We start from the raw sequence: 17666 nt of genomic DNA on the forward strand, positions 1-17666 counted from the left end.
CAACTAGGCTAACAATTTGCCTAGTAGAGAGGTGTTTATAAGGGAAGACAGAAAGGGTAGGGGCTTTAAGACTAAAAAAAATTATTAGCATATCATTTGATTGTACATAAAAGGATATTTTTCATGCATGAGGATACGTATACATAATGTTTTCTTAAATATCTCCCTTTCCAATTTTGTTTAAACTATTAATTTGCTAAGTAATTTCCCCCCACACACAGACACATAGCTTATAAGACCCTAAGAAATCACCAAAAAGTCCAAATTAATATAAATTCCACTATTTTCTGATTTCGGGATAGGGTCTAGACCTGTGATTTCACTGGTACAAGAAATTCCCAGATGGGGCTGCTAGGTGGCACAGTGGATAGAGATCTGGTCTTGGAGTCAGGAGGACTTGAGTTCAAATCTGGCCTCAGACACTTGACGTGTACTAGCTGTGTGACCCTGGGCAAGTCACTTAACCCTAATTGCCTCACCAAAAAAAGAAAAAAAAAGAAATTCCCTGATAAGGAAACACCACTAATCTAAATTAGTACCTTCTCTGCAAATTAGAGTATTAAGAGAGTAACCTGCTCAGCCAAGGTCTCGCTGCCAGTATGTACCAGAACCAGGTCCTGGGGAAAATAAAAAACATGGTCCAGGAACTCCGGGAGTTTACAATTTGTACCTGGGATACTAGATGATTAAAATCATGACCATCCACAATGAACTGTGGATTACATGTTATCGACTCAATATTCACCAACAGAAAAGTTTATTGTACGCTACTGCTGGTCAGGAAAAGGTTAATGGAGATGGTATGGGCTGACACAAGCCTTAAAGGAAATACAAGATTTAAACTGTCAGAGAAGAGGGCAAGGGAGACACTTCATCCTTGCTGATCAAAATGAAATACCATAGTTACTAGCCCCCTTTCCTGGGAAACCAGGAAGAGCATTAGAAACCCTCTGAACTTTTGACCAGGCTTAGTCACTCTGGACAATCATCAAATTTATATGATTATGTAAATTAATTTTAAAAACAAATTTCATTTAAAGGGCAGAAATCTACTTGTATTAGAATGGAACATAATTACTTTAGAATTGACCAAAATGTTTTTTAAGTGAGAATTATATCAAAAAGTCCAGCAAAATATTTTATGTAATCTCTGTTGATACTGGTAACTGTTACTGGGAAATAGTCCATAGGTAGGTAGGTAGGTAGGTAGGTAGGTAGGTAGGTAGGTAGGCAGGTAGGCAGGTAGGCAGGCAGGCAGGCAGGTAGGCAGGCAGGCAGGCAGGCAGGCAGGCAGGCAGGCAGGCAGGCAGACAGACAGACAGACAAGACAGGTGCCACTATAGGTAGAGCAGAGGACTTGGAACCCAAAAGACTGAAGTTCAAGACTGTCTCAGACCAACTGTGTGACCAAAGAAAAGTCACTTACTCTATCTGCCTTCCTTTATAATAATGGGGATAATAATAATACATACCTCCCAGGGTTGTCGTGAGGATAAAATGAGATATTTGTAAACACTTTGCAAACCTTAAAGTGCTATATGAATGCTAGCTAATTCTATCATTAACAATAATAATAAATGATATTAATAATATATTGTCAGGTTTCTCAAAATCCTACCAAATGTACTGTGGTCATACACAAATTACAACTAGATATTAATCACATAAATCTTACCTTTCATAGTTGAATAAGCATGCCCCTTAGAAATTATTCCTTCAATAAATGAAATTATATGAGGAATATTGTCAGTTACTCTCATATACACTGTAGGTGGAAGAACCTAAAGTAAAGGAGAAAAGGGCTGGGTTTAAGGACTACTCGTGAAAACATGTTAGTCATTTACAATATGATGGTATTTTGCTTATTAAAGAGAACCCAAGAATACAAAATGGGGGAAAAAACACATAGCCAGTTTTTAATGAATTGTGACAGTACCTTCAATGTAGCCATATCTAGTTTAAAATCTTCCTCATAAAGACGGGCCAAAGCTGAGGGCGAGATGTCCATCTACAAAAGAGAAGCTTATAATTAATAGGAGGCTACGGAGAGTAAGTAGTCAACTATATGCCAATAAAAAGAGAAAAGGCAAGCTAAGGCTACTTTTGAAATACAAAGAAGAAACTGGGCCAAATGGTTCCATTGTTCCTGACCATTTTTTTTAAAGAGCCCTTCAATCTATTGAGTACATTTTACTTTAAATCATTTAACTCTATTAAACATTAAAGGCCTAACATGTGCAAGAGCCACATGTGTACCAAGCACTTGGGGGTCATAAAGGTTTAACTGATTTGGTTTTCTGGTTAGAAGGAAAAGTGACAGATTTAAGCAAATAATAGTCTTATTTTACACCATAAAAATGTTTATTTTGCTCTATTCTCAAAAAGGCAAACTATCAAACTACTTCTCTGCACCAATTTTTTACAATTGGGAATGCTTAAATTTCTAAACTCTTAGACAGCAAAAGAAAATAACCTAAAATATGGCAATAGGAGTGGGGAGAGGAAAAGAGATCCATAAAAAGAACTATTGGGGCCTATAAATACGCAAACTTATATAGCTACCTAAAAGGGTATTAATTTACAATTTTACAAGAATCATTCATACTTTTAAAATGAGAAAAAAAATCAATTTAACTATCCATCAAAGAAACGAGATAAATGAAACTTGAATGAAAACCCTAACCAGAAATCATTCATCCAGGCTTCCTGCTAGCATTTCATACATGATTATTAGAATTCCAAAGGCACTATGTATATGCAAGCAGTTTCACAAATATTTTATTTAGCACTTCTCACAACAGCCAAAACCAAATAAACATTTACTTAAACATTCAAAAGGTAAAACAGCAGGGAAAATGGAAATGAAAAGGTCAATTGATTTGCTGAAGGTTATTCAACAAGTTGATCATTGTCTAGAGGTGGAAATATTAATAATGATGATGATGATGATGATGCCCAAGGTGTCCAAAACATTCAAATTAAGATGGAAAAGGTCTCCAAGTGGTCACTTTAAAAGTTTCAAATATTATTTTTAACTACTAATCACAAAAACAAAGTTAGGTTAAAATGATTATAAAACAGCCTGCAGAGTACTGTTTTCCACAGGAAAAAGATCCCATTCTTATCTGTGTATGTATTATTTGAAGTTCCATGCTGTCTTTTCCTTCCTACCCCTTCCTTCTAGGATGCTTTCCACTGTCATCAATTTATAAAGGTGCAGGGAATGAAAAGTGAAGCTTTAGGTTAACCTGAGAATCACAGAATTTTAGAGTTAGAAGAGATTTCATCAGCCATCTAATCTAACCTATCATACATAAGACTCATCCCAACATACTCAACAGGCCAGCTTCTGCTTGAAGATGAACACGGAAGAGGAATCAGCCCCCTCTCAGAGCAGCCCATTCTACTTTTGGACGGCTCTCAATGTCAGAACAATTTTCCTGACCTCAAGCCTAAACAGGCCTTTTCGCAGCTTTCACCCATTGCTCCTAGTTCTACCGTCCAGGGCCAAATTGAACAAGTCTAATCCCTCTCCTTCGAATGCTTGAGGACCACTGTCAGGTCTTCCTGAGTCTTCTTCTCCAAGTAAAGCATGCTCAGGTGCTCCAACAACCCTCATATGACATAAAATTCAAGGTTTTTCATGATCCTTGTCTCTCTCCTTTGAAAATTCTCCAGTTTATAAACACCTTTCTTAAACTGTGGTATCCAGAACCTAATGTAATACTTTAGGTAAGTTCTAACAAGGGCAGAGTACGGTGGGAATATAATCTCCTCATTCCTGGAAGTTATATTCCTTGCTCTTAATGCAGCCCAAGACTGGACTAGTTTTTCTGACAGCCACATCTAACTTGGGTCTCATAATGAACTTTAGTCACTAAAACCTCCAGATCTTATTCACAACTACTGTCTAATTATGTTTCCAATCGTATACTTGACGGTTCTTCCTGAAGTGCAAGACTTTACATTTACTGCTGTTAAATTTTATCTTATTAGATTCAGCCCAATGATCAAGCCTATCAGATCTTTTTGGATGCTGACTTTATCACCCAGCACATAAGTGATTCCTCTCAGCTTTGTGTTATCTGCAAATGTGATGAATATACCCAGCTACATCTTTGTCACGGACAAGAATGTTAAACAGCAGAGGGCCAAGCACAGAGCCCTTGGGATACTCCACAGGAAATCTCCTGCCACCACTGAACCATTAATAATTTACTCTGAATCTGGTCATACAACTGTTTCTTAGTCTGACTGGTAATATCACCTAATCCAGTGGTGCCAAACTCAAATAGAATCAGATCCCTACAGGCAACATATTAACTTACAAAACCACAAATTAATGTTATATATGTTGTACTCTATTTTTATTTATTTTGCTAAAACATTTCCCAATTACATTTTAATCTGGTTCAGCCTAAGGAGTCTGATACCTCTGTCCTTGATGATGCGAGAATGCATCTCTCCTACTATAACTTAGAAAAGCTTTAAATCATGTGCTAACATTTTATTTTTCCACATAACTTCCTATAACAATAACACGTTATTTGAGATAGTCATATTCCAGTTCCCCTTTATTTATGAAGACAAATTAAAGAATCAACTATATGACACTAATTTCTGCCAATGAAGAAATAACTAAATGATAACAGACAAAGGACTCCAGTATTTAGGAGTTTCTAATTGTTCACAGATGTTGCACCTCAATCCCTATAGCCATAGCTTCAAGGTACTTGTAAATATTGGTATCTGATTAGAACAAAAGATAATTGCCTTGAACCATGAGAAGATATTTTTCACTTTTTAAAAAGTTAAATGTTAATATGCTAAGGAACCAAGTTTCTTAATTTCTATCTCAAACTCGTTTAATAAATCCTTCTGCTTTGCTTTTTGTCTGACAAACCCCAAATTGTGCCAAAAATTAAATGTCAAGAGTAATTCAGATAAGTGTAATATCATAATTTAAAATATTTTTAAAACAAATCTCGAAGCAGATGGCATGCAAGATTTTGCCACCATTAGAAAATAAGGCAGTAAGACAAAGGAATAGCCTTTTTGAGAAATACTAAAAAATGGAATATCATTACCACTGGCATATAGATACATATTTATCATCAAAAATGTAACACTTCTTTAGGAGCAAAATTAAACCAGGCCATGACTCCTCATAGGGTGAAATAACACGACATGATAACAGCACTTTGAATTAAGAGTTAGGAGATCCAAATTCAAATCCCAGCTCTTGACACAAAGCATATGACTGTAAGCAAGTTACTTAGTTGCTCCAAGCCTCAGTTTTCTCATCTGTGAAATGGAATAATATTCATATTACCAGCCTCACACTGTTGCTATGAGCAAAGCATTCAAAAGCCTTAAAGCACTATGTAAATATGTTATAATAAGGCTCAATATAGTGAATGGTGCCACAAAAATTTACAGGTATGGAAATATTTTAAATTCTTCGGATTACAGGTTTTTAATTAATTCTGCAGAAGTTCCCTGATTGTAAGCCTTTATTAAACATATATGTAAACATATAAAAACATGGTGGTAGGCTGGTTGTCCTTCATCTTCCAACAGGACCAAAATGACATCACTATGTTGGGGGTTAAGGTACAGGGTGTCTGACGGTGGCTGATCAGACCAACAGGAGCTCAGGTGATGTCTTTTGACTCTCACACAAAGTAGATTTTATGAGGCAGAGTTGCTAAAGTCATCGGATTCATTCTCTCTTCAGAGTCACTGAAGTCTGTGGTAAGATAAAAGTCAGGATGACTGGCAATGGCTCAGGGTGCAGTGGGCAATCTTGGTGTCTTCCAGTGTCTAAAGAGCTCCACAGCACCGGCTTCACCTGCCTTCAAGGCCAATGGAATAAACTGTTCTCACCCACCCAGTCCACCTGGGGAAGTCTTCACATGCTTGGGGAAGACACCCTTCCAACTCACCAATGGGTTTGAGACCCTCAACCTGGTTTAGCCCATCTGCCAAAATGGTTTACTGAAGTATGGCTGCTGTGCATGCTTCAGCTTTTTGGGGCCACAGGTGAGAGTTAAGTGTATCAGATGGACACCAAAGGTGGATGAGCAGCCGTGAAAAGCACTTAGCAGCCCTCATACCAGAGATACTAGTGTTCCTTGAGCACTATAAAAACATGTACCTGTACATGTACACATGTACACACACACACACACACACACACACACACACACACACCTCCTGAACTAGTCTTTTACTTGTGACTTGTTGCTATCCCAAACTAGTCTCTAAGGCATCATTCCTTAAACATACTCTACATCTAAAAATAATTTTTTTTCTAAACTGAAATCACCTTCTTTTCCAAACTCCCTTTCCTAATACATCCTTGTCTCCGTCAGCAGCATCTGATAGACTAGGTTCAAACCCATAATAATAAAGCTTAATTTCTCTTTCCTTTGCCCTCTATACCCCACCAGCAAATCCTGTCTATTCTTCTTTCTCAATGTCTCTTCCTTTCAGACCCTTGTCTGAGTCATCAACTTATAGATTCCTGCAACAGTTTTCTAGATATACTCTATGCTTTACCCACCTCCACCCCCCACCTTCAGTCAATTATGAAGTAGAGATCATACAGAAATAGGTTTCCAGGAGAACCTTTTTGGGAAGAAACAAACAAGAACATTTTTATCAGTTACTCTCCTGATTAAAAATGTACAACGGCTCCCCATCACCTACTACTAACTAAAATCTAAACTCTTCAAGTCTGAAATTCAAGGTCCTCTTATAATCAACTTGTCATTTCAACCTTTTTCAACCTTTTCATTCCTAAGCGAATCTCTTTCCATCCAGACAAATTTCTCTGCCATACCTTTTAACTTACAGGAAACTGAGAAGCAAACAGATTTCTTGATTTACCTAAAGTCATAATGTTAGACACCATTAGAAATAGGATTTAAATCCAGGCACTCCAATTCACAATCTAGGGCTCTTTCCCCTATAACATACTGCTTCCTTACAGACTAAGAGAGATTTATTTTGAATATCTAACTGCAGAGTATTTTTTACCTAGAAACTCTCAACTACTAATCACATAATCTCCTCATCCTTCTTCCCTTCACTGACATATACAATATACAGAAATGCCCACTAAAAATTAAACAAAGAATATAAGAGATGTTAAGGTTTTTCTGAGATTTTTAAAAAATTAATAAGCAATGATATAAAATGAGTAATATCCATGTCCTTAATCAATAACTAACAAAACAGTTTTTAAAAGCCACTGAAAGTGTGACAAGCATAATAAACAAATTACTCATTTGGGGGGCAAAATTCAAGCTTTTATAGCACCAAAGAATATATCATAGCTAACTTATTAATAGTCCTAAGAACATAAAAGAATTAAAGCATTTTACTGCCCAATAATCAAGCTTCTTCTGACATGATCAAAAAATGAGTACAAGACTCTGATTGGTTTATTTAAATTATAAGGACTAGTCCACCTGGGAATAAATTAAGTATTTTTAAATCTCTAAGTATAAATATATGAGAGGTTGTAATACTCAGCCATCAAATTAGCATTATTTCATATTTACCTCAGTTGCTCTTCTGATTATTTTATCATCTACATCTGTAATCCCCATCACCATGACAATGTTGTATCCAAAAACCTTGGTTAAGATTCTTCTAATTATATCAAACCGAACATATGAACTGAAAAGAGAAAATAAGATTTTAATTCCTCTTTTTTATATAGAAAATAATTTACTAAAGTAATTACTATTAAATTACTCTTTAAAATAATTTATATGTCTTCTGTTTAAAAGGCTTCAAGACGTTTACTCATTAAACAAATACCTATGGAGTGCCCACTATGTGCTGAAGAAACATGCTAGACATGTTATGTGAAAATCAAGATAAAATAAATAGTCCCTGCCCTCATGGAGTTTACAATATAGTAATAGGAGTGGGAAGATAAGTACACAAAAAGCTATATAATAGAAGGTAGAATTGAAAGGGGATGAAAGAGACCAAAAAAAAAAAAAAAAGGTTCTAGGAGTTCAAAAGGAAAGGAGAGATTCCTTCTTGACTAGGCCTAAGGCTAAATTTGTAAAACTTAGTTTGTAAAACAAAAAGACTGTTCCTGAATCATTCTACTCTCAAGTCTACATTACAATAAACCTCTAAAGATACTCTCTGAATTACAGTACACTTCTTCCGGCTTTTGTTTTTGGAGTTTAAGCTTGTTTACACCTAAACTTTAAGATGAAATTCTCTTTAAATACTATTATTAAATATCTACGGAGTTTGAAAGCTTCAGTATCCTTTTCCATAGCCTACATGCAATATGTCCAGTTTCACATCACTGCTATGCAGAGAGAAAAAAGAAAAATAAATACAATTGCTTTTCAATTAAAGCTATGTAGTACAAACTTTTAAAAAAAAATTTATACTAATGGGGAACTAAATGCCATTTCTTTGAACTATACTTCATAGTATATATTGTGTATACTTTTAAGGGTGGGAAAAAAAATCTAGTTAAGAAATCATCTAAAAGCTCTTCGGTCTGATTTCCCATTAATGCAATTATTTTAGTCTGTAGATACTAAACAATTAGATCAAGCTCTGTTAGCACTATATACTTTTAGGCCAGAAGGTACACAAACTTTCTCAACCTCAAACTGTTAAGACAAATCTTGATGAAAAGGGTCAAAAGAATACTGAGATACCGCGAACACTTCTTACAAAATAAATATTTAAGCCTAAGTAAATGTGGATTGACTATGCATATATTTATGTAAAGACAAAATATATTTTGCCTATACATGTAGTATATAAGGTGACAAGTACACAAAAATCTGCATAATAAAATATACATACGTGTACTGTGTGTATGCATATTTAAAACACCCACTCCATACACTTTTTAAAATAACTATGGCTAGCATTTGTACAGAACTTTAAAGTTCTCAGGTGCTTTATAAATATTAACTCATTTTATCATTACAACAAACCCACTATTTATATCCTCATTTTACAGATGAAGAAACTGAGGTATATAAGTTAAGTGACTTGTCCAGGGTTACACAACTAAATGTTTGATGCCACATTTGAACTCAGGTCTTTCTGACTTCAAGTCCAGAATGCTAAATACTGTGTAACATGGTTGAAGATATCTTGCAAAATTAAATGGAAAGAAAAGTAATAAAAATGTCAATTTGTTAAAAGAAACAAGTAGCTATTTGTTTTTCATTCAGTTGGCATTTATTAAGCACTGACTTTGCATGGAGGAAGATAAAGATAACTAAAACACAAACTCTATGGAGAATAAGGTGATAAGTAGTATAAGCTATCTAGCTTACACTTCTTAACACCTGATATGCAATTACATTTAGGAAGAAGCACAAACACAGCCATTTCTCTCCTGAATATACATATAAGTCTGTATGGCAATAGTTTAATTAATGCCACTTAAACTGGGGAAAGAATAATAAACTAATAATTTGTACTGATAAAAAAAATCTAATTTTGCCTCATTTCCTAAATCACCTCAACCTTTCAACCAAAGAATTCCCTATAAAACTTGACAAGCAGTTTAGCAGAAATTTCACATTTTAGCATCTCACATCAGATACCACAATTCACTTCAAATGGACAGTCAACCTAAATATAAATGGTTACATCATAAACAAATTAGAGGGGTACAGAAGGAGATACCTTTCACAACTCTGAGTGAGAGTGTGGGGTGGGAGAGGAATTATTAACCAAACCAAAGAAAGTCATAAAAGATAAAAATAGGCAATTTTGATAATATATTACCAAAAAACTTTTGCACAAAATCAATACACCAGATAACTAGAAAGTACAAATTAGAAAAATGTTTTCAAATACCACTGATAAAAAACTAATAATTTATGTTTACAAGGAATTGACACAAATATGAGTAATTCTCCAATAGACAAGAATTAAAAGATATGACTGGTTTCTGAATGAATTACAAGCTAGCAAAAACCATATGAAAAATGTTACACATCATTAATAACTAGGTGAACACAAAATTAAACACCTATGAAGTTCCACTGCACCCTCAAAATGGCAAAGATGATAAAAGATGAAATAATTAATGTGTTGGAAAGACAAATAGGAAGAAGATATTAGCAGAGCTATGATTTGGTCCCACTGTTCCAGAAAACAATTTGAAGCTGTGAGAAAACTCAAAACTGTTCACATCTTTCAACCTACTGATTCCACTCCTGGGATAATATACCTTATGAAAAACAAAAAGATTCCATATACACCAAAATATTCATAAAAACACTTTGGTAGCAAAAAACTGGAAACAACATGATGGACGAGCACTTTAGCTAAACAAATCCAATGTAGTAGAATACTACCACACTCCAAAAACATAATAAGTGTGGAATTCAGAGAAACATGGAAAAACCGATGTGAACTAAAGCACAATGAAATAATTAGAACCAGAAAAACAATATACAAGATGACTAAAATAATGACCAAAAATACTAAAAAAAGCTAGATCAATAGAGCTTAGTTTCAGAGAAGAGATAATGGAACACACCTCCTTATCTCAGTACAGAGGTAGGTGACTAGAGATGCAGAATGTTGTATATGCTATCAGACCAAGTAGCTGTGCTGACTGGAAGGATTAAGGGTAAAGGGGGAAGAGAAGCAGGAAGAGGAGAAGAGATTACATAAAGAAATGACTAAGGGGTAAAAAGTCATCAACAAAATTATTCTCTAAAAAACAAACTAGTCAAGCTACAGATGAAGAGCTGGCCAAACAGCATCTAAACCTATGTATACAAAAACCTAGCGATCTAGTACCATCTGGGATAGCATTTCCTTTATCACCTACAATATCCTTTTCTGAAGCACAGGGGGCGTAGACTCTAATATGCCCTACCTTTACCTCATGGAAGCCTTCAAAGAGAAATTAAAGCCTCTCTCCATAAATGGCAACTATTCACATTTCTATAGGGCCTTAAGGTTTACAAAGCACTTTCCTCACAATCCAGAGAAGTAGGTAATATAGGAATAAGAATCAGACTCATCCTTACAAAGAGTATTCAAAAAATAAAACCTATCCCTCTTCTCTGCAAAATATCACTGGGAAACAAATAAACATGTCAAACAACTATCCAAAGATCTGCTTTTTAGAAGACACAGACCACAGGAACATAACTGGCTAGACACCCCAAGGATGCTTCCAATCTTCTGGCATCCTGATTATTTTATCCTACCCCCAATTTCCTTCAAAGTATTTAAATCACTGTTCTATACATCTGAGATAATCCTATATGGTTTATAATTAAGCCACATTCATAGTTCTGCCAAATAATAATCCAATCACCCAAGAAAGGATGAAGAAAGAATCTCGTTATCAGTTACTATGTCCTTCCCTTATTTTTTGACCAAAAAAATCTGGGTGCTAGATTTTTCTTTTTTTAAAGAATTACAGTATAGCAACTCAACCAAAGGAGAACTACGGCCTTGGGAATAATGTTCAGTGCTTTCAATGACCCCCAACTCTCTCCCTGAAATAGAGGCCCATCTTTTTTAACAACAATATTCTTTTAGTGATGATCTATGGCTTTAAGTCATAAAATACCACAGTATTTAAAGAACTAAGCTGAGGCAACAGGGTCAAAACAAACAACTTTTAAAGACTTACAAACTCTGATCAAAGCAAGTGCCAACCACAATTCCAAAAGACCATTGATAAAAATGTTGTTCACCTCCTTTTCAGACTAAATATGAAAAATGAGAAAACCATTTAAAAACATGGTCAGTGTAGGAATTTATTTCTATAGTCTTGCACATATTTGTTACAAGGGTTTTATTTTTCTTTTTTTCAATGGGGATGGTGGGAATTGGGAGAGAAAAAAGCTTGTTAATTTTTTTTTAATGAAACTTCATTAAAAAAAAAAAGAATTAAGTTGAGGGTTACCCAAAGAGCAATGGGAAGAGGAAGGGAAAATGAAAGGAATAAACTTTACAAAAATTATCTCATTTGATTCTCACAAGAACCCTGTGAAGCAGGTGCTCTTATATGGTAAAGAGTAGTTAGGTGACTCGCCCAGGGTTAGTGTTTAAGGCTGCATTCGAAGGAGAGGTATGTGGCTGGAATAGGCAGAAACACTTAACTAATAAAGAAGTGTACATGCCAAACAGTGAAAAGGATGCCTTCAGAGAAATGTATTTTTGAGAAAGGGAGGTGTGCTGCTCATAAAGGAAGAACAAGGGATAATAGATAAGGCAGCCTGCAGGATAGATAGCCACATGATATCAACAGGTCTGGAGCGTAGCCTCCAGAATGCTGCATAAACCATCTATGTAGGATTTATTATAGGCTGCAAGAGGCATAAAGGGTAATAGCTCAAAGAGGAATGCAGGATAAAATGGGTTATTAACTGCTTTGTTGGAAGAAGTACCCACATCACTGTGTAATAATAACTTAATGCAAAGTACAGATGAAGACTAATATAGGCACCATGTAAGAAAAAAAGTGTCCCAACACTGAAAGCGATCTAAAACTGAAACGGATAGCTTGGGAAAGTAGTGGATTCCCCTTCACTGAAGATCTTCAAGTGACTTGTTAGGGATGCTGGAAAGGGAATTCCTCATTGTAAAGTAAACAAACGACTTCTAGTACCCCTTCCAAGAATGAGAGAAGCTATAAAAGCCTGTCTTTGTTAGAGAGGACTTCCAAAAAAGAAATCTATCTTCATTCAGAATGCTGCTAAATTGTGGTCTGCAGGGGGCAGTGCTGTTTTGGTAGAGTCTCCGGGCTCCCCTCCAACTTGCTACAGGTCAGTATGACAAATAATTCACCCAATTACGAAACCTTGCTTCACAAAGGAGGGGATACCTGAGCTGAGCTATGAAGGGAAGATGAAGAATCAAGGCTTTGGGGGCAGATCTAGGTTAGTTAGAACACAGAATATACATGAAGAGGAGTAACTTGACAAATCTAGAAAACGGGAGTTGCACCAAGATTGTGCCAGGTCTTAAATGCCAGACTAAACAGAGTATGTTTTTATTTTAGAAAAAATAGGGAATCCGTAAGGATTTGGGGGTAGAAGAGCCTATGACTTAGGAAGATTAATTAGGCAGTTGTGTGGAAGACTGATGGAGAAGAAAGTCTGGGAAGCTGCTACAGAAGTCGAGGTCAATCTCTCTTATCAACAGCTCTCGAAGTGTGGTCTTCACACCTCTGAGGGTTCCCAAGAGCTTTCTAAGGATCTGTGAGGTCAAGTGTATTTACATAATTCTAAGATGCTATTTGCTTATTAAGATATTCCTTCCTTTTTCAACTACATAGCTGCATGAGGTCATATTGTCTTTACATACTTCAACCAAAACAACACAACACAACAGATTGAATACAGCAGATATAAGAATCCAGCTGCCTTCAATGAGGCCAGACATTAAAAAGACTTGTAGAAATATATAAAACAATGTAATTCTCACTATATTTTTGTTTTATAAAGTAGTTATTTTTATATAAAAAGTTATTTATGTTAACATGTAGTGAGTTTATGGTTTTTTAAATGAAGTAATAAATATTTTTAAAATTTATCAGTTTTAACTTCTAGTATAGTAAATATTGATAAATATAACCCATGAAACCCACATTTGGGATCCCCAATAATTTTTAAAAGTGTAATAATGAGGTCTTGAAACCAAAAAGGTTATGAACCATTGCTCTATAGTGCTAGAGTTTTAGTTAAACCAGTAGACATTTAATAAATGCTGATTGACTAATTTGTGCCTTTAAATGATAATAGAAGTTGTAGTTACTATTCTAACCCAAGCTAATGAACACCATATTGAAGTGGGTTATCAGAAAACCAGGGTTCTAGGCCCATCACATGTATGACCTTTTATAATTCATTTACTATCCCTTGGCCTCCTTTTTCCCATCTGTAAAGTGAGGGGACTAGCTGACCTCTAAAGTTCTGTTCAGTTCTACAATTCTGTTATCTTCTGATACTCTCTGCTCAAAAATCTTCAATGGCTCTCGATTACCTGCAAGATGCAATACATATACCTTAGCCTGAGAATATTAAGGCCCTCCAAAATCCTCTATAAGAACACACTGTTATCAAACACACCTTCTATAGTTGCTAACATCTTCCTTCCCCAAACTACTGCTCCTCTACATTAACTGAATCTGGCTTACCCTTCAAGGTCCAGTTCCCAAGGCTTCAAGTTCCCAAACTTCTATGAAAATAACCCTGATCCAGGCCAGGTTATAACAGATTCCCCCTTTCCCCTAAATTTGTAAAGCAAGTATTGTCTCTACCACTCATCTGGTAATTTTATACTATAATATATAATTATTTCTTAAATGCATAGTCAGTCTTTTCAACCAGACTGTGAGCTCCCTGAGACCAGAAACTACATCTTATACTTCATACCAGACTTGTACACAGCTTTTGATACGTTTGCTTACTGACAGGATTCATTAAGTAAAGGAGGAAAGTCCATAGGAAACCAGCAAACTCTAAAATCAACTTTAAGGATAATGTAAAAAATGACCAGGATACTATCAGATTCTAGTTACCCCTCTTATTAAACAGGCAATTTATGTAGCTATCAGCATAAAACATCTAGTGAAATAGAATTCAACAAGTTAACATTTCAGTCATCTTGACATCTGACAATAATTTTTCACTTCAAACCAAACCATTCAATTAAACAAACCACCACCACCAAGTACAAAGACTACAGCTATAGGCATATTTTTAAAAATTCAGTTTTTTCCCTGAGTAATAACCCTTTAGAAGTTTGGGGAAAATCTACCTTCTCAGAATAGATACAAAGACTGACCACATAGTTGCACATTTTCTTTCTTCATATATTTCTCCCTGCAAAATTTTAAGTAATAAGTTTTTCTACAAACTGTTTTCCTCCTCCCTACCTATTCTGGAAGGCTTAGTAAAAGCAGATAAAAAGATGGTTAATTAAAAGCTAAAGGTAAATTTCAGAGTATCTAACAATTCATATGGCCCCTTCAACAGTTCTTAAAATGCCTTCAAGCCCTTGAAACTAGAGATTGTGATACTAGAAGTGGAAAGGAAATCAGCTGTCAAGGCTACCAAGAAGTCTCAGTTCCAAACATTTCACCTTTCTCCCTAGTCTTACTCCTTTTTTAATACCACAGTTCAAAATGGGGTGAGGGAATATAAGCAAAAAGGTGACTGACAAGTCAAAAGGAGACTTGACATCACCCAATAAAATCATCAGATTGTTAGCTCCTCAAGGGCAGGGATTATTTTGTGCCTTTGTTTCTAAAGCAACTGGCATAGTGCCTGGCACATAGCTGTTGTTATTCAGGCAATTAATAAATGTTTACTGACTAACGGAATGACTGAAATTAAATACCTCCGCCTTCTGTATTACAGAGAAACAAGACTTTTATTAGTTACAATATAGCACCTTATATTTCCATTATATTTCTTCAAAACTGAAAAGCCCTATTCCAAGAAGAAATCAGAGCATCTGATCAATCTAACAGTTGAATTTGAAAAAATTTAGGGGCTATAAATAACTAAATAACACTATTAAAAGGTTAATATTAGTACTGAAGTGATAGACTATGAGACAAGGCAAAGTTAAGGAAAAAAACATTTTTTCTCATCATAGGTAGCATACACCGGGCAAATAAAAATATTTTCAATGCCTATAACTTTTGGGAGTTTATTCTGGCCAATTTACTTGTAGGAAGCTGCCTAATTTTCATATAAAAAGGATTCAGAAATTTACAATTTTAATCACTCTTACAAAAGGTAAATACTTTTAGGACAGCTTCTTTACTACTACGGTTAGGATGTAAGACATATTAGGGATATGTCAAATTAATCAAAAAGGTGGGTTTTAAATAAATGAATACAGTAATATCTTCAGTTGTGCCAATTATTTAACATTTACCCAGCTGGCTGAAATTAAAGTAAATGCCAGAGTACTTAAACTGTCCATTTCTTCATAACATGTTTTCAAACCTCCAGAGACTGCAGGTTGAGATACAAGGGAAATCGAACATTTATACAATAACTTCATCATGTAAGGTGGTGATTCTGACCAGGGCAGATTAAAATTATTGTAAGAGAATGACAAATCTATTTGGTTTTTTTTTTAATGCCATTTCTTTTACAAGTAGAAATATTTTTAAATGCAAAACAAATGTAGAAAGACAAATGCATCACAACTCACCAAGCATGCCCAAGATGTGCATGATCATAAACAGTTGGTCCACAACTGTACCTGTGAACAAAGTTAAGATCCATCACTGACTGAAATGGCTTTCCAGTAACAGGGCACTATATTCATAATTATAAGATAGCTATTAATTTGACAATGCATTACCATTTTAAAACAAATTCTTAGACAGGGTCTGAGGATTTTTGAGCTGGGAGAGGAAGGATTCAGGGCCAAGTCCTTTCCTCCATCCCTCCCTTCTCACAGGTGAGGGAACTAAAACTGTGGACCTCTCCCAACCCCCACGAAGAAAAATAACTTGCATATATATAGCTAGCACAAGAGTTCTTAACCTGGGATACGTGAACTTTTGAAAATTTTGTTATCTATTTCATTGTAACTGGCTTCCTTTCTAACTTTACGTATTTTTATACTTTGAAATGTTCTAAGGAGTTCATTGGCTTCATCAGACTGCCAAAGGACCCATGATAAACAAACATAGTTGACCGTGGGCCAGCAGGTAGCAGACAGGATTTAAACCCCGACCTCAGATCACAAGACGGTGTATTAAGAGGAGGAAAAGACCTCAGAGGACTTTTAGTCCAACTCCCAAACTAAGGTACAGAGAGCTCAGGGCCTGTCCCACAGGTGAGCAGACGACAGAGATGCTCATACTCCAAACTCCCGCATTGTTTCTACAATACCATGCTGCTTCCGTTGACACTTGGCCTGGTTATTTCACATCGCAAATTAAAAATAAAACTGCGAATTCAATGTAACATAAAACAGATTTAATGGCACATAATGCGTCTCCTAACTGTCCAGATTTAGAAGAAATAAATGCGTTAAGTCTACTCCCCCGGGAAACTGTGGGTTCGCTCCTCCCCCACCACCTGTCCCTCCTCCCCGCCCCCCCCCCGCCCCCGGGGGTGACCCCAAATTCCGGTAACGAATCGCCAGCGCTACCAGGAGATCGCTTCCGGGCGGGGCAGGATTAAAGGGTCTTTCCTTTGGGTTAGACTGTTGTAGATCTGGATGCCCGTGTCGTGGCCCGGGGGCAGCCGCCACTCCTTCCCGCGGCCTACACACACGCAGCGGGCCCAGGGGAGCCAGCCCGCCGGCCGCCGGCAGACGAGAGTGGCGAGGACGGGCAGCGCCCGCCAATGGCCGGCGCCCCGCAGCCCCCACAGGGCCGGGCTCAGGAGCGGCCCGCGCCGCAGCGACATTAGCCCCCGCGTCCCGCGGGCCGGGGTGCAGGTGAGCAGAGCGCGGGAGAGTCGTGGAGGCTAGGCCGCTGCACCACCGCCGCACGCTCCGCTCGGCCGCCCCGATGAGGGGCCGGCCGGAAAGCCCACCTTCTCCTCCCTCGTCCCGCCCCCTGGGGCGGCCTTCCGACTCCTCCCCGCCCAAGGCCGAGCCCCAAGCAGAGCCCGAAGCGCCGCCCCGGCCGCAGAGCTGAGAGGCCTGAGCTG

General features: G+C 36.8%; 1 protein-coding gene across 2 annotated transcripts in view; it reads right to left on the bottom strand.

Annotated features, from left to right (window-relative positions):
- Positions 1-17420, bottom strand: part of LOC114046272 (probable cysteine--tRNA ligase, mitochondrial) — a 61258-nt gene extending 43838 nt beyond the window's left edge. Inside the window, exons 1-5 of one of the 2 annotated variants that reach the window (XM_027866560.1) lie at positions 17161-17420; positions 16210-16260; positions 7569-7686; positions 1937-2008; positions 1676-1781 (exon numbers count right to left, since the gene is read on the bottom strand). In XM_027866560.1, the coding sequence (XP_027722361.1) occupies positions 1676-1781; positions 1937-2008; positions 7569-7686; positions 16210-16260; positions 17161-17420 (607 nt within the window). Of the gene's footprint in view, positions 1-1675; positions 1782-1936; positions 2009-7568; positions 7687-16209; positions 16261-17160 lie in introns of those variants that run through there. The other variant, XM_027866561.1, reaches the window with a different exon arrangement.
- Positions 17421-17666: the final 246 nt, after the last annotated feature.

Source organism: Vombatus ursinus, unplaced genomic scaffold (assembly GCF_900497805.2).
Source record: "Vombatus ursinus unplaced genomic scaffold, bare-nosed wombat genome assembly UNPS02014781.1, whole genome shotgun sequence".
Taxonomy (NCBI): domain Eukaryota; kingdom Metazoa; phylum Chordata; class Mammalia; order Diprotodontia; family Vombatidae; genus Vombatus; species Vombatus ursinus.